The sequence below is a fragment of the Hippocampus comes genome, unplaced genomic scaffold, assembly GCF_001891065.2.
Source record: "Hippocampus comes isolate QL1 unplaced genomic scaffold, H_comes_QL1_v1.1 scaffold139, whole genome shotgun sequence".
Taxonomy (NCBI): Eukaryota; Metazoa; Chordata; class Actinopteri; order Syngnathiformes; family Syngnathidae; genus Hippocampus; species Hippocampus comes.
The window spans coordinates 511,142-534,283 of NW_017804829.1; the positions used below are offsets into that span (position 1 = coordinate 511,142).

Genomic DNA, 23,142 nt, shown 5'->3' on the forward strand with positions numbered 1-23,142 from the left:
TCCAGCATGGTTCATGTACAGTAGGTGGGATAGCTGTTCACAGCTGCATCAGCTTGGAAAACAGCAAAACATCACCTAGCGTTTCCAATTAATTCAAAACAAGACATCCTTAGTGTTTATCTTTTTCCCATTTTGAAAGTGACCTGCGTTTGACCACCAATCCACACTCGGTACTGAGTCTCGAGCTACATTTTAGGTATCTTGTCACTGAAGGTAGTACCCGAAAGGAGGGTTTAAAAAAATGGCATCAATCTGTTGATTTTGTATCTTTAGCATAATAGATGTGAATCATACGACACAACTCAGAGGAAACATGGCTGCATACACTCAGATAGTGGACTCCACCACCCGTCTACGAACCTTCTTTACACTCCAGGGCGACTCGTGACTCCAGATTGTCCATTTGCATCTGCAGCCGTTTGAGCGTGAGGTCGTTCTCACGTGACTTTCGCTTGTAGGCAATCAGGACGAGGATGACAATGATGAGGAGTAGGCCACCGCCGGCGGCGATGCTGACGATAGCCGGGAGGGTCAGTAGACTGTCTGACATGATGTGCACGGTTCCCGGTGAGACGTGGAGGCCGCCGACTTGAACCTGTGGAGTATCATCTATGTGTCAGTCAGTCTGTCTGTCTCTCTAAGTAATAAACTCCCGATCTCATCTGACCATCTCTCATTTTGTACGTCCACCCATCCATCGATCTACCTATGCATCCATCCACGCATGCATCCATCAATCCGTCAGACTACCTTTGTGCAGGTGTTCTCAAACCTATCTAACTTCAAGTCAATCAAATTAGAATTTTGTATGACTGTTAAATGATATATTTTTCATCATCACTTCTCTTCCGAATAGTAAGGAGAACTGGGTCTACTGCCTCATAGTGGAGTAAGTTTGAACACCCATTGGATTTGGCAAACATGTTTCTTTGGACAATATGCTGAAAGATCAGCACAGGGCAATAACAGTGAGTGCATGTTCAGTCTGAAGACATGGTCTGCTCTGTGAAATCTGGACATATATTGCATGCTTAAATATTGTATAAACACACATAGCTGCATACACAATGAAGGAAAGCACTCAAATGCAAGTAAGCAATTACAAATTCTTGCAGTGGATTACAGAACCTTTTGGCGCCTCTAAGCCCACTCACACTGCTCTCCCTTTAACCCCTTTCCCTCGGCTGAATGAGCAATGATGAAGGCATGAATAATGGAGTTTGGAATTATAATGAAGATAAAATCCCCTATGTGGGGACAGATGGGGGAAAAAAAGTTGGATGCTAAGTGGCTCCGGGTTTGCACTGACCATGACTTTGTATTGTCCAGTGAAGTTGGGCGGCTCACATAGCAGCTGGCTCTCGGACACGGTCACAGAGCAGGGGGTCTCTCCAATCAGCACCGTGTAGTTAAGCTTCACCCCTCCTGAAGCTGGAGGAAGCAGGTTTTTGCCCTGTGGGTACATAAGGGGATTGCAATTCAGATGTGCCACATCAAAACACATGGCCTGGTGAAATATGATTTCAAAAGCCTGCCAAAAAAAAGAAAGAAAGAAAATGGGCCCCACATCGCTTGTCAATGAGAAGCTTGTGTGCAATTTACCGTATTTTCTGCAATATAGGGCGCCTCGGATTATAAGGCGCACCCTCAATGAATTGCCCATTTTAAAATTGTTTTCATATATGGGGCGCACTGCATTATAAAAATAGAAGCTACACACAGTCGCTGCGGTTGTGCTATGCATCCACTAGATGGTGCTACACTAAAGGGACTACAATACAATACAACAATACACTATAGCTTTATTTATATAGAGCCTTCACAACCGCTGCAGCTGTAACAAATCCATGAGAACTGGTCACAAGCACGGACATGAAACATATAAATAGAAATGACATTACAAAACAAGGAATGAAAGACAAAAGTTATGAAGACAACAAAAAGGCACACAAACCTCGTGGGCTCACATCCATAAATATCCTTATAAGGCTTGCTTGTCTCCGTCTTCCTTCGTTTAGTCAGTAGTCAACTCTGCTTTTGGTATTATCTTTGTTTCATAATGGCTCCACAGAGCTTACAAAGTTGTCTGTTTGAGTGTGTGTTGGCCAATTCGTGTTAGGCAGAACCCTTTCAGGTTACAATTGGTTCCTGCTGATAATCGCCATGAGCTGGCATAGGAACACTAACAGGGAAACAACTAAATGGGGAGTATAAAGACACTGTAACTCCATATATAAGGCGCATCGGATTATAGGGCGCACTGTCAGCCTTTGAGAAAATTGAATGCTTTTAGTGAAGAAAATACAGTATATAAAACAATGTACAGTGGCGATGGTTTCTGTAAAGGGCAAACTCAAATTTGAACCCACGATAATTACTGGAGTAAATAGTGCTCTTTACTCACATTCTGTTTCATACTTTCAACGCATCTTTAAGTCACACGAAGTCAATTCGTCAGATGGGAACTCAAGAACGTGCATACCTTGAGAATGATGGGAGAGCCCGGCTTTTGCTCTAGGACCCCGGTGGTGCTCAGGGGTTCAAAGTAAGGGTTCGGGTAATAGAGGAGGGTGGTGGTGTTGTAAACCAGCAGCGCCTGCACGTTGTTGAAAATGAAGCCAAATTCGTCCGCGTGTTTCACAGTGTCCAAGCCTGGATGGTAGTCTTCCACCAGGGAGGGAGCGGAGCAGCTCATGCTGGTAGCATTCAACCCTTTACACACCTGTTGAGGATAACCGACGCATATGTTAAAGTCACGTAGATCCTCAAATTGTGCAATTCAAATTCACACCTTTGCTCCTCTGGAAAATAATAACAAGTAGTTAGTTCAGTAATAAAACAATAGCATGCTCTCACGGCCTTGCAACAAGTACAAACTGACCACTGTCATTTTCAATAGTTCAGTCAGTAAATCCCTGCCATTGTTGGAGCAAATACAAAACAAAAAAACACATTCCAATTTCAAATCAATCCAATTATAAGTGTATGTGTAAAATGTACAAAATTATACATATCTGGTGTGTGCATTGTTCTCTGAGGGTCTTTGCAGGCTGAAATGAATCAATTCAGGTCAATTTTGACATTTGGAATCACCGGGGATTACACAGACAGCCCAGCATATTTGGCATATAAAGTCCTCATTCTTTGCGCAGAACCAACTGTCGATCATTAAATCAGTCCCCATTATTGAGTAAGCTTTCATGAGATGAAAAATAAACAGCCGCTGGTGCTCGAGTGAAAAACATCAGCCACGAAGCATGGAGCAGCGCGCCTCCACTCCCTTCTCAGCCAGAGACTGAGGCTGAGCTATGGCTCTTTTATTACTTCTCTCCAGTTTGCCCAGATGAGAGAGTTGTCTCCCATCTATCCTCGCTGGCTCAGCTCTAGAGAGGGGAGGAAGGGAGGAGGGAGTGAGGGTTTGGGAGGCGAGGATTGATTGCTGAGCAGCAACTCCGCTCACAGAGGTTTTTTATCTGCTTTCATTCTCGGGCTGCTCCCTCTCTCAGGGGAAGAAACTTAATTAGAGGCAAATATCACCAAAGATGCTGAATGCAAGCAAATAGCACGCCTCCTACCTGTTGTGTGTGTGTGTGTGTGTGTGTGTGTGTGTGAGAGAGAGAGAGAGAAAGAGAAAGAGAGAGAGTGCGTGCATGGTGACACAACCAGTCAGGGAGATCGATGCAGAGTTGTTGTGTGTCGTCAACACCATACGAGTTGTGTTCTCAGGAGCAGGCCTTAACATGTGGACTATCAAACTTGTTTGGACCAGGGAAGTGAACTGAGGCGAAGACTACAATTCCATTATATGATTGCAGAACCATTTCATTACTGCATTCCAGTTGTCGTGCCCTGAAGCGACACAGAAAGGACTCAGGCTGCCATTTTCTAACCCTATCGTCGAGTGGCATGTCCTGAAAATTGTGAGTGATTGCTGGGAAATGTCGCCGAGCAGAAACGGTGACAAAAACATTGAGGACCATAACGATGGCTAATATATCAGAGCGTGGCATGGTATCTCCAAATGCTAAGATGCCACCGAGCAACCGTGACGAATTTATGAATAACATCTGAACCATCCTTACTGCTACCTTCAACGACGCCATGACATTGCTTTTGTGCATATGAGCTCACCTTTTCTTGTAGATACAAGTACCGTATTGGCCCGAATATAAGACGGGTTTTTTTGCATTGAAATAAGAATAATAAATAAGACTGAAAAAGTGGGCGTCGTCTTATATTCGGGGTGTAGACATTATACCCATTCACGACGCGAGATGGTGCCAGATATCATTGAAGTGAATGCTGAACTCGACTCCCCAGGCCAAAGTGAACCCCTGTCACCAAGAATACAAATAAAAATAGCGGTAGCATGAAGAAGAAAAATAAAAAATAGCGGTAAGAAAGAAAAGAGAAAAAAAATAATAGAAGAGATTACAGAAAATGGAGAAACGTAGCGACAATCTGGAGAAAAGTGGGTCGAAGATCGGCCAGGTCAACCGGCAGCTGAGGAGAAGTTATGATGTAATTTACACTTTAGTTGACATATTTAAAAATTCAGATATTGAGATTTGAATGAGGCAAAATAACATGCTTTTTCTCTCAAATATATTGTTATAATCATTTGTTTCAGATGTACTGTAATTATTTTCTGTATAAAAATGTATTTGGTGTTCAAAAAGTCTTTTTTCAAACTTGAGTCTTGAAAAAGAGGGGGTCGTCTTATAATCAGGGCCGTCTTATATTCGGGCCAATACGGTATTACTTTGGAAACGACAAGTGTTTGGACTGAAGATCAAGGAGCTCGACAGACCTCTATGTCTCCCAATCCTGCAACATCCTCTACGAAAGTTTTGGAGTTCTTCAGTCATCTGCAGTAGGCCTTTGACAGGCAAGTGGCAAGTCCGCTGCAGAGATGACGGTCCATAACATTAAACTGTCAGAAATGACTACTGTCAGTAGTTTACTCTCCTTTCTCTTATCGTGTCACATGCTAAATCCTGTCAGGACCAAAAACAACTGCTACCTTTTTTTTCCTGGCTGTGGAAAATGGAATCCAAAGTGACGAGCAAAAAAAAGGTGATAAGCAAAATGGCCATTGAACAATGTGATAAGCAAATGTGTTGTTTGGCTCTAGGATGAGACTGTCAATAGCTGTCAGTCATCATACTGACAAAACACTGTGCGGTAACTGACTTGGAATATTAGCCGAGGATGTTCTTTTTACCTCTTGCAACACAACACGAGCAGATGCACTCGTGACACGGCACTTGCACAGCTTCCAAATTACAACATTGTAGTTTGTCAAAGGACCCTGGCTCCTTATCTGCAGCTCGATCTGTGTCTTGCCAAACACCGAGTGCACAACACATTCCTTCAGGCCATGCAGAGAGGGAAGCTTCACATTGTTCTGTGTTGATAACGTGGAATGAGGTCAACTGTTCGAGAAAATAATTGGAATCGTGGCCTCATCGGTTTGCACTCTCCAAGTGAAGCAACATTCCCGAGTGCCTCTGGCTGCAGATCGAGTGTAGTGTCTTCATGCTGCCCAACAAACTACGCAAAAGGATTGCGGCCGGGGTAGCAGTGAGAAAGGAAGGGAGGATAGGATATGGCCTCGTAGTGATGTGTGTAGGATGAGGGGGGTCAAAGAGTCAGGGGTCATCCGGAGGCTAGTATTTAAAAGATGGCTGGCTCTGTGCTGCGTTACTCCTACACTGTTTTCCTGCCAACCCAACTGGCATAAAATCCAAACCTCCCATCCACACGAGCTTGTGTGTGGTACACAAGCCAACAAGCCTTTGCCATGTTCACCGGGCTAGAGGTTAGTGAGTCAACTTGTCAGCATGATTTAAAACAAATCAACATGAGCCAAGTATCATTAGAAATCGGAGCCATCTCAGCACTCAATTCAAGTGCGTGCGTTGATACAAAGTGCAATTCCCCTCAGAAATTCCATGCAAATGTTGAGAAATGCAATCGATGGACTGCTACGGCAGAGAAATAAATACACAAAAATAAATAGTTGCAGACAGTCACAAAATATCCCGACGGGCATCTTCCGCAATTGGGCTCCAATTATAAAATCAGCTTGAATGAAACTATGAAGAAACAAACAAATACGACTTTAAGGGTACTGACTAAATGACTTTAATTACCAGATGTCATCCCCGTGGCTTGTTAGTCACAGACGTGTCACAGTTATTTAGCACTGAGTCGAGTACTGCAAAGTTAGCCGTGCAAGTGGAGCAGCGCAGCTTTACTTACCCTCAGAGACACACAGTGAACCCATGATTCATCTATTCTAAGAATTTCTTTTTAAAGCCACCATTTGGAAAAAAAAATTGAGAATAGTTATTTGTATTACCCCAAAAACGTTGATGTGGATCATCAAGCTCACAGACATTCAAGAAAGGGAATCAATGCCTTCAGCCAAAGTGTGTTGCCACACCACCTCTGAAGCAAGATACACACTGAGTGACAGGAGGGATTAGTCACTGCTGTTGCATCCATCCATCCATCCATTTTCTGATCGAGGGTCGTGAGGCGTGCTGGAGCTTATCCCAGCTGTCTTCGGGCAGGAGGCGGGGTACCCCTTGAACTCGTTGCCAGCCAATCGCAGGGCACACAAAGACGAACAACCATCTGCGCTCACACTCGTATGCCCTTGATTTTCAAAAAATATTTTTTTCCAAACTCCTGCGATCAATCACATATTTTTTGGTTCAGTCTCGCTATGAGCGCGTCAACCTCATAGTGCAGAGGTACCGGGTTCAATTCCAGCTCCAGCTTCCCTGTGTGCAGTTTGCATGTTCTCCCCGGGGCCTGCGTGGGTTTTTTCTCCGGGTACTCCAGTTTCCTCCCACATTCCAAAAGCATGCACGGCGGGCTGATTGAACGCTCAAAATTGTTCCGAGGTGGGAGTATGAGCGCGGATGGTTGTTCATCCCTGTGTGACCTACGATTGGCTGGCAACCGGTTCAGGGTGTCCCCCGCCTACTGCCCGAAGACGGCTGGGATCTACTCCAGCACCCCCCGCGACCCTTGTGAGGATAAGCGGATCGGAAAATGGATGGATGGATGGAGTCTCTCTATGAAGCCCCACACCAAATGTCACACAGACCGGTAGCGGTCCCTGGTGGCTTGGGGCTACTGATCTAAATGCAAGCGGAAGTGCAGCGGAAGACGACATGCTGATGAATGAAATTCCAAAAGTGGGCATGTTAAATAAAGCACACGCAAATTCTTGTGGTTATTATTCTTTCCAATGATACAATACAGTCCACCATAAATCAACAAACATCAGTGTGTGTAAGAAGCGCTGCAGTCTGACACTCAAGAGGCTGCCGTGACTCAATGAACCACCCATGGATGGTGCTGTGATGCATGGCAGTGCATTCAGTGCACAAAAGAACAACTATAAGAACATATAATGGTGCAATTATTGAGTATCCATGATGGTTGATGGACAATGCTTTCTCTTTAGGAGCCGTGTGCCTCTGACAGTCACACAGTCACTGATCGGATACAAAAACAACTTTCTCTTTGTGCATGAATGCAGCTGACACGAGGCAGAGGGAAGCAAGGAGGGCATCTTGCGCCACAGACACCTGATAGACAGGCGCTCAAGTCGAGTTGAGTATTACTCAAGAGAGATGGTGACCATCCTCTGGCAACAATGGGAGCGGAGACTGGAGGCATATGAAAGATGTGTAGTGGTAACCTCAGCGTTAGAAATGCATTCTCCGCATGTGTAATCAAGGCAGTGAAGCTTGCAGCTTTTGCGAGGTTGAAGAGACGAACAAATCTCTGTCAAGGCTGAGCAGAACAGCAGACACCAAGACGAGTCAATCACATTTTAACAGGCCACACAGGAAGTGTTTATGTGCCCTTCCGAATATAAAACAGCCCACTTGCAATGTACACAGACCTTCATATCTCACAAAGGGCTTTCAGGGAAACGGTGTCCTGATGCGAGCAAACATCGTTGGGATAAAAACTCTAGGCTGAATTTTGATCTCCAGCACTAAACGAGCAACACACTTGAGGCTAATTTTAGACCGCAGTCAGCAGTACGAAACGGGACTACAGATGGGGGAAGGCTTTTTTTCTCTTCTTTTTTTTCCTGAGATGCTATAAAATTCCAATCTTTTCGGCTCGTGTACCCACGAACCTTTTTGTCATGCAATGACACCCCCACTCATCCGTGTTGATGATTCTCTAAAAATATAACAGAATACAGCTCATGATTAAATGAACACCATTTTGTTTGCTTAAATTCAAACAAGTCTTATAACCTACCTACCGACCGACCGACCAAACCAACTATCCACTAATATATATTCCATAGTACATGTACTAAAATGCTGCTGCTGCTGATTAATCCATTGTTCCATATGTAAATGGACACCGGCACTCTTCTGTATTTATATCTTCAGTTCCAGCCTACTTATTTTACCCCAGCCATGTGACTTCCTTCTCTTTGTCCAGAGAGCCCTAAGAACAAATCCCATCCTCTTAATTAAAAAAAAAAAAAAAAAAAAAAAGTCGGCAGACCGGAGACTCAAACGCAATTTGTAGCGATTCCCAATGCTGGGATTTTGATTATATGGGGTATCTTTATGCTGACCAGCGACATCCTGCAGTGCTTAATCTTCTATTGAAACCCATTAGAGGTCCACTTGACCTCAATCATGCACACCTCCAACACGCCACCAACCACTTTTCCAGACTGTAATATCCGGGAGACAGTAAACGGTCGTGTGCTCACTGCTAAATGCATTATTCTAAAAGAACAGAGAGGTGGACAGAGTGATTTGATTATTTGTGTGATAGCATATTTGTTTTATGAGTAGAAAAGAAAGAAGTGGCAAGTAAACCTAGCAATGGCAATGACACTTACATTGACTGACTCTTTGCCGGCATACTTGACTCGTATCCTGGGCTCCTGAACCACATCCAGGTTCGTACCGGTCACCATCAAGGGGGTGTGGCCACTGAGGACAACCAGAAGCGGACATGTATACAACGTTGACAGATTTGATTGATTCCTGGCACAATCATCTTGGCATAGTTCATAATTAGTCATCCAAGGTCAACACCTTCTCAATGTCAATTGTGCAGATATTATTATATAGGTTTATATTGCATTTCTTCATTTAAAAGTGAAATAATCAAACCTTTAAATGTCGTAGAGGTTGGAATCCTCGTTTTCGCCACCGATTTTTATTTTTGGTATGTCTACATTTTGTAAAATAAAGACTCGACTCGTTACCAAGGTAGATAACTCGTTAACTAAAATAGCTTCCATCGATTTATTTCCGCTCTGATATTTCTTCACAAAGCACAGAAGAGCAGAGGAATAGCTCCTCATTTTCTGAGAAATACTCCAATAAGTTCTCTTGTTGTTGTCATACATTTTGATTTCATTGTTTTTTGGGGTTTTTTTTGCAGAGTGAGGAGCTGTAATGCAATGCTAAAAAAAGTTTAAACTGGATATGATTCAGATTTGGCATTTTAAAATGCCACTTTTTTTTTTTACACTTTTATATAGGTATCAATCAGATCTAATTACGTTAGGTTAAAATTTGTTTCAATAGTTCATGTAGGACCGTATTTTATTTTCTTCACTTGGCAAAGATTTGCCCTCAGTTGATGTTCCTGTTTTTTAAATTACATTTCATGAAAAGTAAAACTTTGATTGTAAAATAGCTTGCATGACTTTTTGTAACATTCTCGACTGAATTCAGTCGAGTACACAATTTAATTCCTCGGCTCTAAATTAGAAGTGCATTTCAAGATTACATTCAATGAGCGATTGTCTGTGGAGCGCGTGAAGCGGCAGCTCAATCACATCCAAACTAATTTAAGGAGAAGTAATTGAAAGTGCAGTATTGACTTACGCCGGCTAACGACCGATTGCTTGATGGCAAAGCTTCACAGGACTGAGTTGATGAGAATGTGAATGAATGTATTGACATGTATGTGGTGCGACCCACAGGTCAGGTGTGTGTGTGTGTGTGTGTGTGTGTGTGTGTGTGTGTGTGTGTGTGTGTGTGTGTGTTTTTTACCTGGCAATGCTCCAGTCGGGTTCAATGCGCACTACGGTGGGATCTTCAATGTACTCGAAAGTGAGACTTTCCCTGATTTGAGAGTGGTCCACGCTGACGCTGATCTGGACCTGGCTGATTCCGGACAGAGAAGGTGCGGAGCAGCACACAATCTCTGTCATAGTTCGACTGCAAGAATTATAAAGAGCAAAAATTATAAACATAAAATGGGTGCGCCTGGACACCCTGCAGAGGAAACTCATTTTAGCGGCTTCTATCCAGGATCTTGTTCTTTCGCCGCTATCTGCAGCTTGTCACCATAGGTGAGGGTGGGAATGTAGATCTGCACCACAATGGACCAAAACAAAGTCTGCATCACTGAAGATGCTGCACCGATCTACCTTTCGATCTCCCGCTTTATTCTTCCCTCACTCGTGAACAAGACCCGCAAGACCCTTGAGCTCCTCCATTTGGGGCAGATCTCATGCCCACCCCAGAGAGGGCACCCCATCCTTTTCTGACTGAAGACCATGGTCTCAAATTTGGAGGTGCCGATTTTAATTCCAACCGCTTTACACTTGGCTGCAAGAGTTGGAGATTCTGACTTGAGTAAGCCAACAGAACCACATTATCCTACTATCCTCTGTCTGATTCGTTCTACGATTTTTTTGGATAGATCTTGGTGACCAGAAGTGTTTCCAAATGCAGCTGCTGATTATTTTGGAAACCTGGTCCCAGCGCGATGTGCGTAAGATTAAGTAAAGCCGTCCAATTGCTAGCCGCACGTTAGTTGAAGAAATCATGACTCAAAACTATTTTTATATAGTTTAATACCATAAAATTGCACCATGGCAATGAATTATATACAGAATTAGGAAAAGTCAAAAGGCCAGGAGTATGGGCAATCTAAATATACAGAGTAATAACACATCAAATTTTGAAAACCGTAAAAGTGAAGGCTCTGGTAGTTCCAGTTTAATAGTTCGGACTTGACCTCATGGCCACACCCATTTAAGACAATTACCACATTCCAGCCTTTCAAAGTATCCATTATCTACAAATGGCCACATGTATGATTGTATCATATCTACGTTGTCAACATATGTGTCCTCATTCCATGAGTTCAATTCCTATCCAACCCAAACCCATTAACGGCATTGACCTCCCGTGGCAAGTATACAGGAAAGAAACACAAGCAAGTAATTAGGCCCGCATCTCGTTAAAATGCAACTTGCTTCAACCTTACTGTGTAGTAGTCAGACCACAGTACAAGGTCTTAAAATAGCTGCCGAAAGATGGAAAAGTAAAAGGGGGGGGGGCATGTGGGAGAATCCAGCAGAGGGAAGAAAGAGTGAATGTAAAAGGTTTGAGAGTCGAAGCAAGCCCACAGGTGCACAATGTTTTCACAATGTAAGCTATTATTATCCAAGTGATGCAGTACTGTAGGTCTGAAGGCCTTACTAAAATTTACGCAGGAATGAGAGAAAGAGGAAAGTAGCAAATATTGGATTACTAGTTACTAGAAATAATCCAAATTAAAAAAAAAAACAAAAAATCCCCCAAATATTTTTAAATCCACAAATGTGGAAATGCGCAGGTACGAAACCGCCAGAGTCAATTGTAATGTGTTCAATAAATTCAGAGGGTTCGATGCATGCCGTTGTCATTTATGAATTAATTATGATGTCATCCTCCACACGTGTCCGCGGAGCTCAGAATCTGGCTGCAAGCACCTTGATCAAATTCACAAACATCGCGTTACACTCGCAGTGCCAAGAGTTGGAAGTGGTCCCAGCAGGCGGAAAGGTGATTTGACTTTCTGCCACCAAATTGGAAAGTTGTGCTGGACTCATGTCAAGGCGCAGAGAGATGACACGCATTCCCAAACAAGCGCAGCGGTGCTTGAGTCGGCGCAACTGCACTGTCTACGAATATAGAGCCCATAGTAAAGTTCACCTTGGGAAAAGATCTGATGTCATGTATGATGACGGTCAAATTCCGAAGTGTCATGTGACTTTTACAAGAGATTGTAAAAGAATCAAACACAAACATACGAACAAAAATCAAACTAAATCCTTCCGGCACTCACCTGAAGAACTCACACGACTGGTTTCCAAACTGAACGTTAACGCTGCTGCCAGCACCAAGGTTTTCTCCGATGATTGTGACTTTGGTGCCACCGGACTCTGGACCTCTGCTGGGTGACACACCTGTGATTGTGGGTGTCTACAAAATACAAAATATGGAGATTAGTCGAGGAGAAATGGTGAATTATGGCTGGTTGGCTGTATTCTGTAGTTTTAAAGTGTACCACAAAGGAGTAGAGTTGATTAGATCGAGTTCTGAGTTCAGGTCGGCACTCGCCGACACAAAGCTGGACTGGACCAGGTTGACTGTCTGCAGGGGCAGCATCCATCTCACACACAATTCTGCAAAAAAGAAACACAAAATATCAAATAATGATGATAAAATACTTGCAAATAATGGTGATAAATAAAAAAATGCAACAGTAGCAGCGTAACAACTTTTAGCTTTGCTACACCAAATCAGTCACGAATGACCAAATGGACAGTGCGGGCCAATGAAATGTTACCACTTTTTAAACATACACAAGATTTTGAAGTGAGAACTTATTCCAAAACGTTATATACAGATTTTTAACAGAAACATCAACATTTGATACTAAAGGTTTCCCACTTTCTCTTTTGTTTTCTACACAACCACACAAGTGCTCCGTGTTTTGTTGCAACACACTCAAGGTATCTAACTGACCATTTTCAGGAAGTGACAAAATGGCCGCCCTCTGAGATGGCTTAAAACCGGTGGATTTTGCTGCTTAATTTATATTCCACAAACTGAATATTAATCAGAACACTGTGTTCAGACGAGTGAGGACATACAGAATATATTATTTTAAAGACATTTTTTTTACTAACTTCACTGCCCCCTTTAAGTTGACCTATAAAAGCTTGTTCAGTACAGATTTTGCCATGCAGTGTAATTTATAGCTATGACGTTTCAGAAAAAAAAAAAATCCTCCTGTTGCTAAACCTCACCCGTAATTCATATAGATTACAGTATTACTATTATATTATTTCATTGAATTGTTTATTTGAAAGGGACAATGTACATTGATGAACATTGGTATAATATAGCTGTGACATTACCCACGTTATCAAACAACTCATTTAAATTTGTAGACCCTGGTCTTATTGTGATTATATGATTATTCTTATTAAAAAGTGATGAGGGCAGATTGAGTTCAAAAAGTGGAATGGAAACGGTTGCTTGATGACATTCTTGACAGCAGCAACAAAAATGAGCCAATGAGCCACAGTTTAATTCGTAAAGAGGTCAACCGGACGGACTTGAACGTGATCTGGGCGCAGAGTAAGCCAATTAAGGAAGTTAACACGGGCATCTGCTTTGTGATTGTTGCTAACTGGATGAATGACAGACAGGTGGCGTGTCAGTGTACTTCATGTCGGGGAGCAGGGATGCCAGGGACAAAGAATTTACAAATCAGGCTCTGTAAAGGATGCATGTGAAGTTAACCTGTGTCACTGTTCCTTCACTATCTTCACTTTAGTGTAATTTGGCCTCAAACTGTCCACATACAAAGTGTTCATCTGTTGAACATACTGCATGCACAGCAAGGTATGTTCAAAAGATGAACTGAAAATGAAAATGAAAAAGAGAAAACAATGTTACGGCATAGCGTAAATGACTTACTGTTCAGCAATGATGTAGCCATCCTCCATGGGAGCACACCTTACTCCTGCCACCTCCACATTACCCACCACGTCCGAGAAGGCCAGACCGAGGTTGGTTCCATGGATGGTCACCCGTGTGCCTCCTTCGGGGGGACCAGCCACCGGGGTCACCTTTAGAGGGCAGAAGGTAGCCAAAATGAGGGTCAAAACTTACAATCCATCACAAAATCATGATGTTAATTGTGGGGAGACGTCAAGGCCGGCAAGGTTTTCAAGCACTGACATACAGTTACAGTTTAAGTTCTGAAATTTTGTTCCTTGAAACTGTCTTCATTTCTTCCAACATTCTGTTCTCTTCATTTTGTTGCGTTTCTCTGCTGCACTGCCTTCAATTTGTGCATGTGGATGTTAGATTTGTTTCAGTCCACTAAGATTTCAGCCCCTGCGTACTTTCATTTCAATCCAATCTGCCCGCAGCTTTCAGAATCAGTAATGCTGCTAGATGTAACATAAACTGCAGTGGATATAAAAACTTTACACACCCCTTATTCAAATTCCAGGTTTTTGCGATATAAGAAAATGAGACCAAGGTAAATCATGCCAAACTGTTTTCCATCAGAAATATGATCCACAAACAGGAAAATAAACAAACAGGAAGTAAACAAATAATGGGGAGTGTGCACACCGTCTAATAATTGGGAAGCACGATGTTGTCCCCACCATGTTTCACTGTAGCTACGGCCATCTTTTGGTGAAGTGGAGAATCATGAACACTTCCATGTGCCAGTTAGCGTTAGGACAGAACTTTCAGGCTTCTGTTAGACTTTGACTGCACCAATTAAACATTTTAATTGAGTGCGAATTTGAGATTGTTTAGTTGGTGTCCATTGCAAAGGTCAAAGGGGATAAAAAGGTTTTTCCATGGTGCTGTCACGTAAATTGACTCTAAATCAAACCGAACAATGAGTCGCTGAGAGGTATGCAGTGGAGTAGAGATGCTCGAGAAAAAAAAAATCAATCCGCAACTACCTGCCATGCAAACAAAGTAGAGCAAAAAACAACAACATCGTGTTGTACCCACTTCGAGGTCCGCAAAGCGCCACTTGAAAACCCTCCCGCCTGTTCTCACCAGGGGGGATCGCGATGTCCCTGTGGGACAGCGGCATTGTAATCTTGATCCAATGGACATTAATTGCTCTGGATGTAAAGTAAGTGTGTCACTGCGCCGCCTAAAGGGTCTGAGTATGTATAAATCTTTCAGGACTGTTTGGGCATTCAGAGTCTGTCGGGTGTGTGTGTGTGTGGGGGGGGGGGGCTGTTGGGGGGTGGCATAATGGCTAAATATATCCCTGTCAAGAAATGGCAGCTATTTGAATCGGCTTAAAAGAGTTACATAAGCAATACGGGGAAGGAAAAAAAAGATTGGAGTTATCACCAAATAGAGAGTAAACAGTAGACAGTGGTGGCAGAAGTTGAGTGGTATTATGGATGGATGCCAGAACTCATTTGTTTTATCGTAAGCAATTTTGTCGAAAACTACCAAAGCTGATCAATCTAACATTCACATCAAGTAGGCTATGTTGTAAAATCGCCACATTTTGAACGAATGGAGGCCCGACAGGTTGCATTATACTTGAATGGTTTTCAGGCCAACTCGTTTGCAAACTAAATTGTCTGCTGTAGGAATTGGGTGACCATTTTGGACAAAAATAATTATTGTTGATCTTAATCTCTCATCGATTCAGTCTTTATTAAATCATACAATATCTAACAAGGAAGTTCATGTGTAATTGCTCAGACAGTTGTAAGATGTGGAAAATCCTGCCCTTTAGTATTTTCGTTACACTTCTCTAATCAGTCCCAAGTGGCAATCCAAACAAAACAACCAGCCAGTGGGAAACAATACAACCTTGATTGAGGCCAACTAAGGAGAAGAAGGATAAAAACATCACCATTAAGATAAGAAAAATGTAGGGTTGTTGCAATGACTTGTCTAGACATGTATTTTTCTTTGCAGACCCCTCCGACCAACCCTTCGTCCAGTAGCTTTAATGTTTGACTTTTTCCAAGTCTTATCACAAACACACATGTCCACCCCGGCCACCCTTAGCCCTCAATTCATATCGAGTACAGACACGCCACACTCTGTGTGTAATCCATTTAGGGAGCAGAACTGTTGCCTTGCCTCTATCGTCACACTGTCAATATAGGGCAATTCCCAGCAAACAGCCAATCAGCTTGCACATTGTAGGAACCGGCTGTGACTGTGAAGCTTTCTTCGTCTAGCTCACGCCAGCTTTAGGGGATCAAAACTCGGTCCACTTAACACCGCTACTTCCTTCGATACTTTGCAGATTTTGCCAGCTATCACAGCAGGGCTTAAAGCTTGATGTGATGACCCAAACTGAACAGCGAGCCGGTCCAATTTTCAGGGGAATAAAACTTCCAGGAAAGTAATTGGGCCAATTTGAGAAGATAATATGTTTGTTTGCGTCAAATAAAGGAAATAAAGAGGTACAAAAAAAAGTGCTTAGGGATGTCCATTGGAGAGTTTCGGATGAACTAATGGTGGGGAAAGTTATTCTGAAACAGGCGAGACTAAACTAAATGCTGAGAGGGACAATCAATAACGCACCACGCAATGGCCGACAGGATTATTGGGCAAAACGGCAGTGGCTGAATGAGTTCAGTAAAAAGAAAAAAAAAATCTGAAAGAGAACTCAAAAATCAAATCAGGGTGGTCCCCACTTCAATTAATTGCCAATACAAAATTAAGGTTTACTGTATCTGCTCGAGTTAACGCCAAAGCCAGGAAATCATCAAGCAACAGCATGCGGTTTGTGTTATCCATTTGCTCTATTGGGTTTAAAATAACTCCTCTTGGGATTCGATCTCACTTCCCTGATCAATATGCCAATAAACTAATACAAGTGCTTTCATCTACAAAGTGTTTTCTGGTGTACAGTGAAACCTCTAAGCGCTGCAGTTTGGTAAACTGGTGGAAGGCTGCCAAAGAGAAGTATAGTAAGGATCAATAATCTTAATTTATACAATATAATGACAGAAATGTTGTTGTGTACCGAGTCGCTTGGTAGACCCGAGCTTCAACTTTTATAGTCAATCGGCCCTTCCAGAATCAAAAGGGTGAGTTTCTTTTTTTACTGACAGTCCCACTTGCCTTTCGTGTACTGTAAACACCATGTGAAGAAGTGAGAATATTTTGTCTTGCCTGAGGCAAAATTTGTATTCAGCGCAAGGCCGGGACGCCTCTTTGCTGTAGCTGTAAAATGTAAAAAGTCGTCACAGGTTCATCTTTGTTCAAAAGCCCATCAAGCTTCATTTGATGTAGTTTCCCTGTGTGACTCACGGCATCCGCTTAATATTAATGGCCCGTGATGGGAAGTGCCATAGCGCACAATAGAAATATTCATTATTGAGAAGATCTAGCTTGTGGTGGGCACATCTACTAATGTGCTTGTATGTATACAAATGAGCTCAGTGTGAGGAGCTTTGGTGCATGCTATCCAAATCAAACATATTAATACATTCAGTACACCAGAGGGATGTCTGCCCCGTAAAGAAAAAAAAAGGGGTGGGGGGGTAGGGTTGTCTGAAGCAATGAACTTGTGCTAGGAAGGTGTTTCAGAAGTGAAGAGAAAGTAGGCCAAAGGACGTTTCTGCAACCGTTGCAAAATTTGCGAAGAGCCAAACCACATTGTCTGTCATTGGTCAGGGAGTTATCTATTCCAACTCGTCGTAATTCCTCTTGCTACAGGACAACATCTAACAATTTGTTCAGGGACAATGGCGGACCGCCGGTTGTTGGGATTTTTCAACAATGTCCATAGCAAATGGAAAAATAAAACAGCTGTTTCATGGTCAAAGTGCGATGGACTGGAGACATACAGAGACGTACATAGTTTCTTCATTTCGTCTTTGCTGAAGCTACCTCATAATACGTTTGATATATAGATGTCAATCCGGTTGCATTAGCTGTTGATTCAGAAACAATCGGTATCTTTACTACATATTTCCATCCATGGACAAGTCCTGACTATCCATCCATCCATCCATCCATCCATCCATTTTCTCATCCGCTTTATCCTCACAAGGGTCGCGGGGTGTTGGAGCCTATCCGAGCCGTCTTCGAGCAGTAGGCGGGGGACACCCTGAACCGGTTGCCAGCCAATCGCAGGGCAGACAGAGACGAACAACCGTCCGCGCTCACACTCACACCTAGGGACAATTTACAGTGTTCCATTGACCTGGCATGCATGTTTTTGGAATGTGGGAAGCAACCGTCGTAATACCCGGAGAAAACCCAAGCAGGCACGGGGAGAACATGCAAACTTCACACACGGAGTCCGGAGCCGGAATTGAACCCTGCACCTCTGCACTGTGAGGCAGACATGCTAACCTGTCGACACCGGGTCGCCCGCAGACAGAATAAGTTCAGTTAAATTCTGACAAATGGACCAAATAAACAGCAGGCCTATGCCTTTCTAATGAGCAAGATCCGCTAGCATTGAATCTTATTGAGCCTTTCAAACTGGGGTCTCAAACTCACAGCCAGGGGGCCATTTGGGCGGCAAATAGCGGCCCTCGACATGACATCAAAGTCTAATGTTAGTCTGGTCCCCATCATTTTTGCTGGGTCGTTGCCCTGGTCATTTTCTGTTTATTTATTTATTTTTTAAGCACTTATGGGCAACCATAGCTCGGGCTCATTATAGTTTTCAGCGAAAGGTAATTCTGAAGTTGCACCAAGTGAAGGGAAATGATATCCTTTTACCAAGTCTCAGTCATGCCTTTTTCAAAAACCTGCCGTGAAAAGAAAATGACCAAATTCAAGACAAACAGGAAACATAATGTTTTTTTTTTTTGGAGCACAAGGGCACCCTGACATGTCTTGAATGTAGAGAGAAAGTTGCGGTGCTCTAGAAATCAGATGTCATGACTCAGTTAGACATGTTGAGGAGTATGCACGGTACCAGGGCGATGAGAGACAGGCTCAGCTCACCAGTCTTTTTCCCATTCTGAAGAACTGTTCATGTTCTGAACTGTTAAAATAATTGACAAGGTAGGATTAATTGTAGTTTTTTTTTTGGAGGTTTGATACTCTTTTCGATGGAATATTTGACACCCAGACTCTATCTCCAGCCGCATCCACATACCGATAAATTGAATTTGAGACCCCTGCTTTAGAAACACCGAGTTAGTATTTGGACAAAACAGTTCAAGTGACCCATTTTCTTTTTACCCATGTGGCTCAACTTGCATTTGCAAGGTTCCATGAAAAAAAACACACAGTCTCAACAATGCTCAAATCTGACTCGGGCCTTGGTGACATGAATACAAATCCTACAGGAATGGAATGTTTGCTCATGCGATTGCAGGTTAATGAAATGGCGATTGGTGATATAAACATCCAAAACAACAACACAACAGTAGTCATCCAAACTAGTCCGGTGGTACTAAACACAGACTTTAAAAAAAACACAAAAACAATGTGAAGCAAAATGGAGATTTTGGGCCTTTGGAAACCAAAATATATATATGCGATTGTTTACTTGTCACTGCACAACATTGTCAGTACTGCATGTCGTCGCCCGTATTTCGGATGAGTGTACATACACGTCTCAAGTGTTGAGTAACTGTAAATATAGTGATATCGAATATGTGTCAACAGTACAGTAGATGAGAGACGTCACATTGGAATTTGGCATTAAAATGTGTAATGTACTGACCTCAGTGATACGTGGGTTAGTACACTTGACGTTTTTGCTGGAAAGGTTCAGCCAGCGGGTGGTGTAGGGGTTGATGGGAGGGCAGTGTCGACGCAGGGTGCACTTCCCCTCGCTGCTGCACCAGCCGCACTGGAACTTTCTGTTGGCCTTCAGACACACGCCGCAGCTGTCCCTCTGGGCGGCACACTTGTACAAGTGCACTGAGTGGAACAGAAAAAGGGAGACGCACATGTAAACACGTGCGGTGCGCACACACTTTGTGAAACCTGAACAATTGGTTTGCAATGTTTGGTGACATTTAGGGTGCGCGCACATTAGGCCGATTTTACAGTGACAGGCTGAAGCATAGTGAGCCCGCCCTCCCATCACCGGCAAGCACACACTCACACAGCAGTACATTCATCAAGCCTGTTTGCTTGAGTCATTTCACTTGATGATACACGACATTGCATCCTGACTTCATGGCTTATTTTGAGTGTTTCTATTACACAAATAGGATGACAGAAAAGTGTTCTAGTACTCAGAAAAAAAAAAAAAAACATTTGTGAGCGACAAAATTAAGGTTTTCTTTTTTGCAAAATAAAAAAAAAAAAATCCTGATTTGACAAAAATAGAAGAATCTTTTTGTTGAGTAAAAGCTGTAATAATTTGACATGGAAAAAGTCGATAATGACAATTACGATGCATCATCAATCGGGATAATTTGAGGGGAAAGGAACGTTGAATAATGTAGTAACTTTAAGGAGTCAATGTCAAAATTCCTCACGAATATACAGTAAATAAACAAGTTATTCAAACAGATATACTGCTCCATTTCGTGATCAGATCAGTGATCAGGTATCACTTTTTAAAAACTCGCTTATCGACAATCAGCCATAAAAAAACCCAAGGCCACTTTCTCCAATCATGCTGGGGCCCGGGAAATGTAGCATGCAGGCCTTTTGACTGAACTCACCCTGAATGTTCTCTGGGTTGTCAATAATGAAGTTGCCATTCCACACCACAGAGAAATCCACGGGCAGCTCACTGATTTTCATCCCCTCGTACAAGTACTGGAAATAAGGAGAGTGCAAAAGAATGGCAGGATTTCAATGTGAGGTAGCTAAAAAAGAAAAACTCGTACATGCGCTGGCACAAGTATGTCATTCCATTGTTACCCCACAGTTACATCATTCCATCGTCAGAGAGTTGCCAAAGTGGGAAAGCGAAAGAAATAGGACAGCTGGGCGGACACTTGAATCCCCCTCTGGCCTTGAAAGATGCTGTCCTGAAGTGCCTCTTATGTCCTTATTTCCAGTCTGACTTTCTTGTCAAGACTGGAAAAATCTGCGTCGGTGTGTGTGGGAGTGGGAAATGCGGGGCATAAAATGTCTACGTCCAAGGATTGGATCTCCGGGGGAATATAACACAGAGGTCAGTTTGTGCATGACTGTCGGAAAGGTGTCGTTTTTTCATGCTTAATTATGCGCTCATATTATAACACAGACTGTAACTCGGGTTTTTCCTGCATTCAAAATTGCGTGGCGATCGCTTCCAGCTAATTTTGTGCCATCCCCACCCAGACCGGTTGATATCGCTTTGATGTCCCTCTGCGGCAGCTTGGTATTTTAACTGCAGTTGCAGCATGGCGCCACTAGAGAGGCGCTATATCACTAGCAGCGCATCAGAAAGATTTGAAGCAACGATCGAAGAAGAAACAGATCGAATAGTGTCCCCCCCCATTAAGCGATGTTTAGATTCCTACATTACAGGTTTAGATCGTCATGGTGTGTCACTGTATGGCAAGTGAGAAAGGACATATTACATTAGTGTCGGCAACGAAAGAGCCACTTGAAGGGTTTAATACAAGAGTCATGGGAGCCACAAACTCTTTGGAAATTTAAAATGAAGATACATATCTTTTTTCTTTGTCTCATAATTTCAATAGCAGAAATGCTAGCCCATCCGCAATATTGTATGTGGCTTTAATATTAGCCATAAATTCGGCAAATAATATCATAAAATTGAGCTACAATGACCTTATGCAATCCAAAGCAATAATTGCCTATTAGTTTTTGCTTGACGATATAGCTCCAAAGACCAAGTGAAGGAGGCATTATCACAATTTGCTTTACTTTGCCACATCCAATATGGATGGAATGCTTCACTTAAAGTATGTTTCTTGCAAAAGAAAGTGAGCAAGTTGAATTGCCAGAATACTGTACATGCATGTCATGGCACATGCTCAGGAACTTTGTTTTCTAGAGATCTATCCTCTTCAACGAACCAAGCCGGTTCATTTTAGCTTGCCACTGTACAATTTCAAAAGATAGCGCATATTCTGATGTGTCTTGTGTTCCCAGAAATAGCCCGACATTGTAGTGTGGCGACACAATGGCAGGCACCGCTGAATTCACCAACAGAAGAGGAGGAAAACAATGGGGAAGCCAGCCTACCGAGCTGTTCTGGCACTGCACACTGGAGCTGTTGAATCGGAGGGCGGTGACGCGGTGGCTGACCCCCTGGATGTGAAGGACGCATTCGTAGCCCCGCTGGCCAGACTGCGGCTGTGGCAGGTTCTTGGCTTTGAGGGTGATGGGCTTCACCTCCCCCGCCGGGATCAGAATCTCCTCGGAGCGCACCAGCTGTGGACAGTCCTGCAGGATGGACACAAAAGAACGCTGGTGCCAACTCGTCTTCTAAATAATCATGCAGGGTACGACTGTGTGTGGAGTGGGTTGGCATCATGCTGAGTTATGGACGGTAAATGGAACTGAGGTGGCAGGGTCCAAAGTAAGAACAATGGCTGACTAACGAGATACATTTGTGGTACTTAATGCTGATGCTTTATAGTCCAGACAGCTCCAACTAATATAATTGCGACAAATGTTTTTTTAAACGACTATACAACACATTACATACTGTATTATCTACTGTATTAACCATATTTTAAGACTAGACTAACAGAAAATCATAACCCTTTATTCGTCTCACAATGATGAAAGCTGTAGTGTGACGTAGATGTAGCGTGACATCAGTATAGGGCCTCGGAGCCATGAGGTACGTACATGTTATTATTCAAATAAGTTGTCACCATAACTTGATCCATCCTGAAACAAATCATTTATTTCTATGATTCCCTATATGGTAAAACGTATCAAATCTGAACAAACTGAGATTGTTGTGGCACAAACTTTTTATTTTTTTAATTACGCTCTACACCGGGGGTGTTAAACTCATTTTTGTTGCGGTTGTAGTTACGGTTTCCATGAGAGGGTCATTATGACTGTGAATTTTGTAAAACCGTGTAAATGTTTAATCACCTCCACACATTACATATTCCGTGCACAACAAATTGGTGGATAACTAGTTTTGAAATCAGAAGTCAAAAATAATGGTGTGTTCAGCCATTGCTTGCGTTAATGTGATAAGTACGTAACAATATAATGCTTGCAAAATGTTATGATGGATTTCAAATGACAATTTGAAATTTTGGTTCAGACTTGAGCAAGCATCGTGGAAAAGTTGGCGTGCTTGATTGGCTCTCGCGGGCCACATAAAATGATATGACGAGCCAGATCTGGCCCCCGGGCCTTGAGTTTGAAACATGTGCTCTACACCGACCAACCACGACATTTTTAACCCATACACAATCAA

The 23,142-nt window shown here is 42.8% G+C and overlaps 1 protein-coding gene across 1 annotated transcript in view; it reads right to left on the reverse strand.

Moving 5' to 3' along the window:
• The window catches only part of plxna2 (plexin A2), a 157,644-nt gene that overhangs the window by 27,719 nt on the left and 106,783 nt on the right, over positions 1-23,142 (reverse strand). The window contains exons 9-19 of the mRNA XM_019866573.1: positions 21,942-22,142; positions 20,462-20,558; positions 19,507-19,706; positions 13,779-13,930; positions 12,358-12,475; positions 12,136-12,272; positions 10,068-10,235; positions 8,900-8,993; positions 2,483-2,722; positions 1,310-1,453; positions 361-595 (exon numbers count right to left, since the gene is read on the reverse strand). Coding sequence (XP_019722132.1) covers positions 361-595; positions 1,310-1,453; positions 2,483-2,722; positions 8,900-8,993; positions 10,068-10,235; positions 12,136-12,272; positions 12,358-12,475; positions 13,779-13,930; positions 19,507-19,706; positions 20,462-20,558; positions 21,942-22,142 — 1,786 coding nt within the window. The remainder of the gene's footprint in view (positions 1-360; positions 596-1,309; positions 1,454-2,482; positions 2,723-8,899; positions 8,994-10,067; positions 10,236-12,135; positions 12,273-12,357; positions 12,476-13,778; positions 13,931-19,506; positions 19,707-20,461; positions 20,559-21,941; positions 22,143-23,142) is intronic.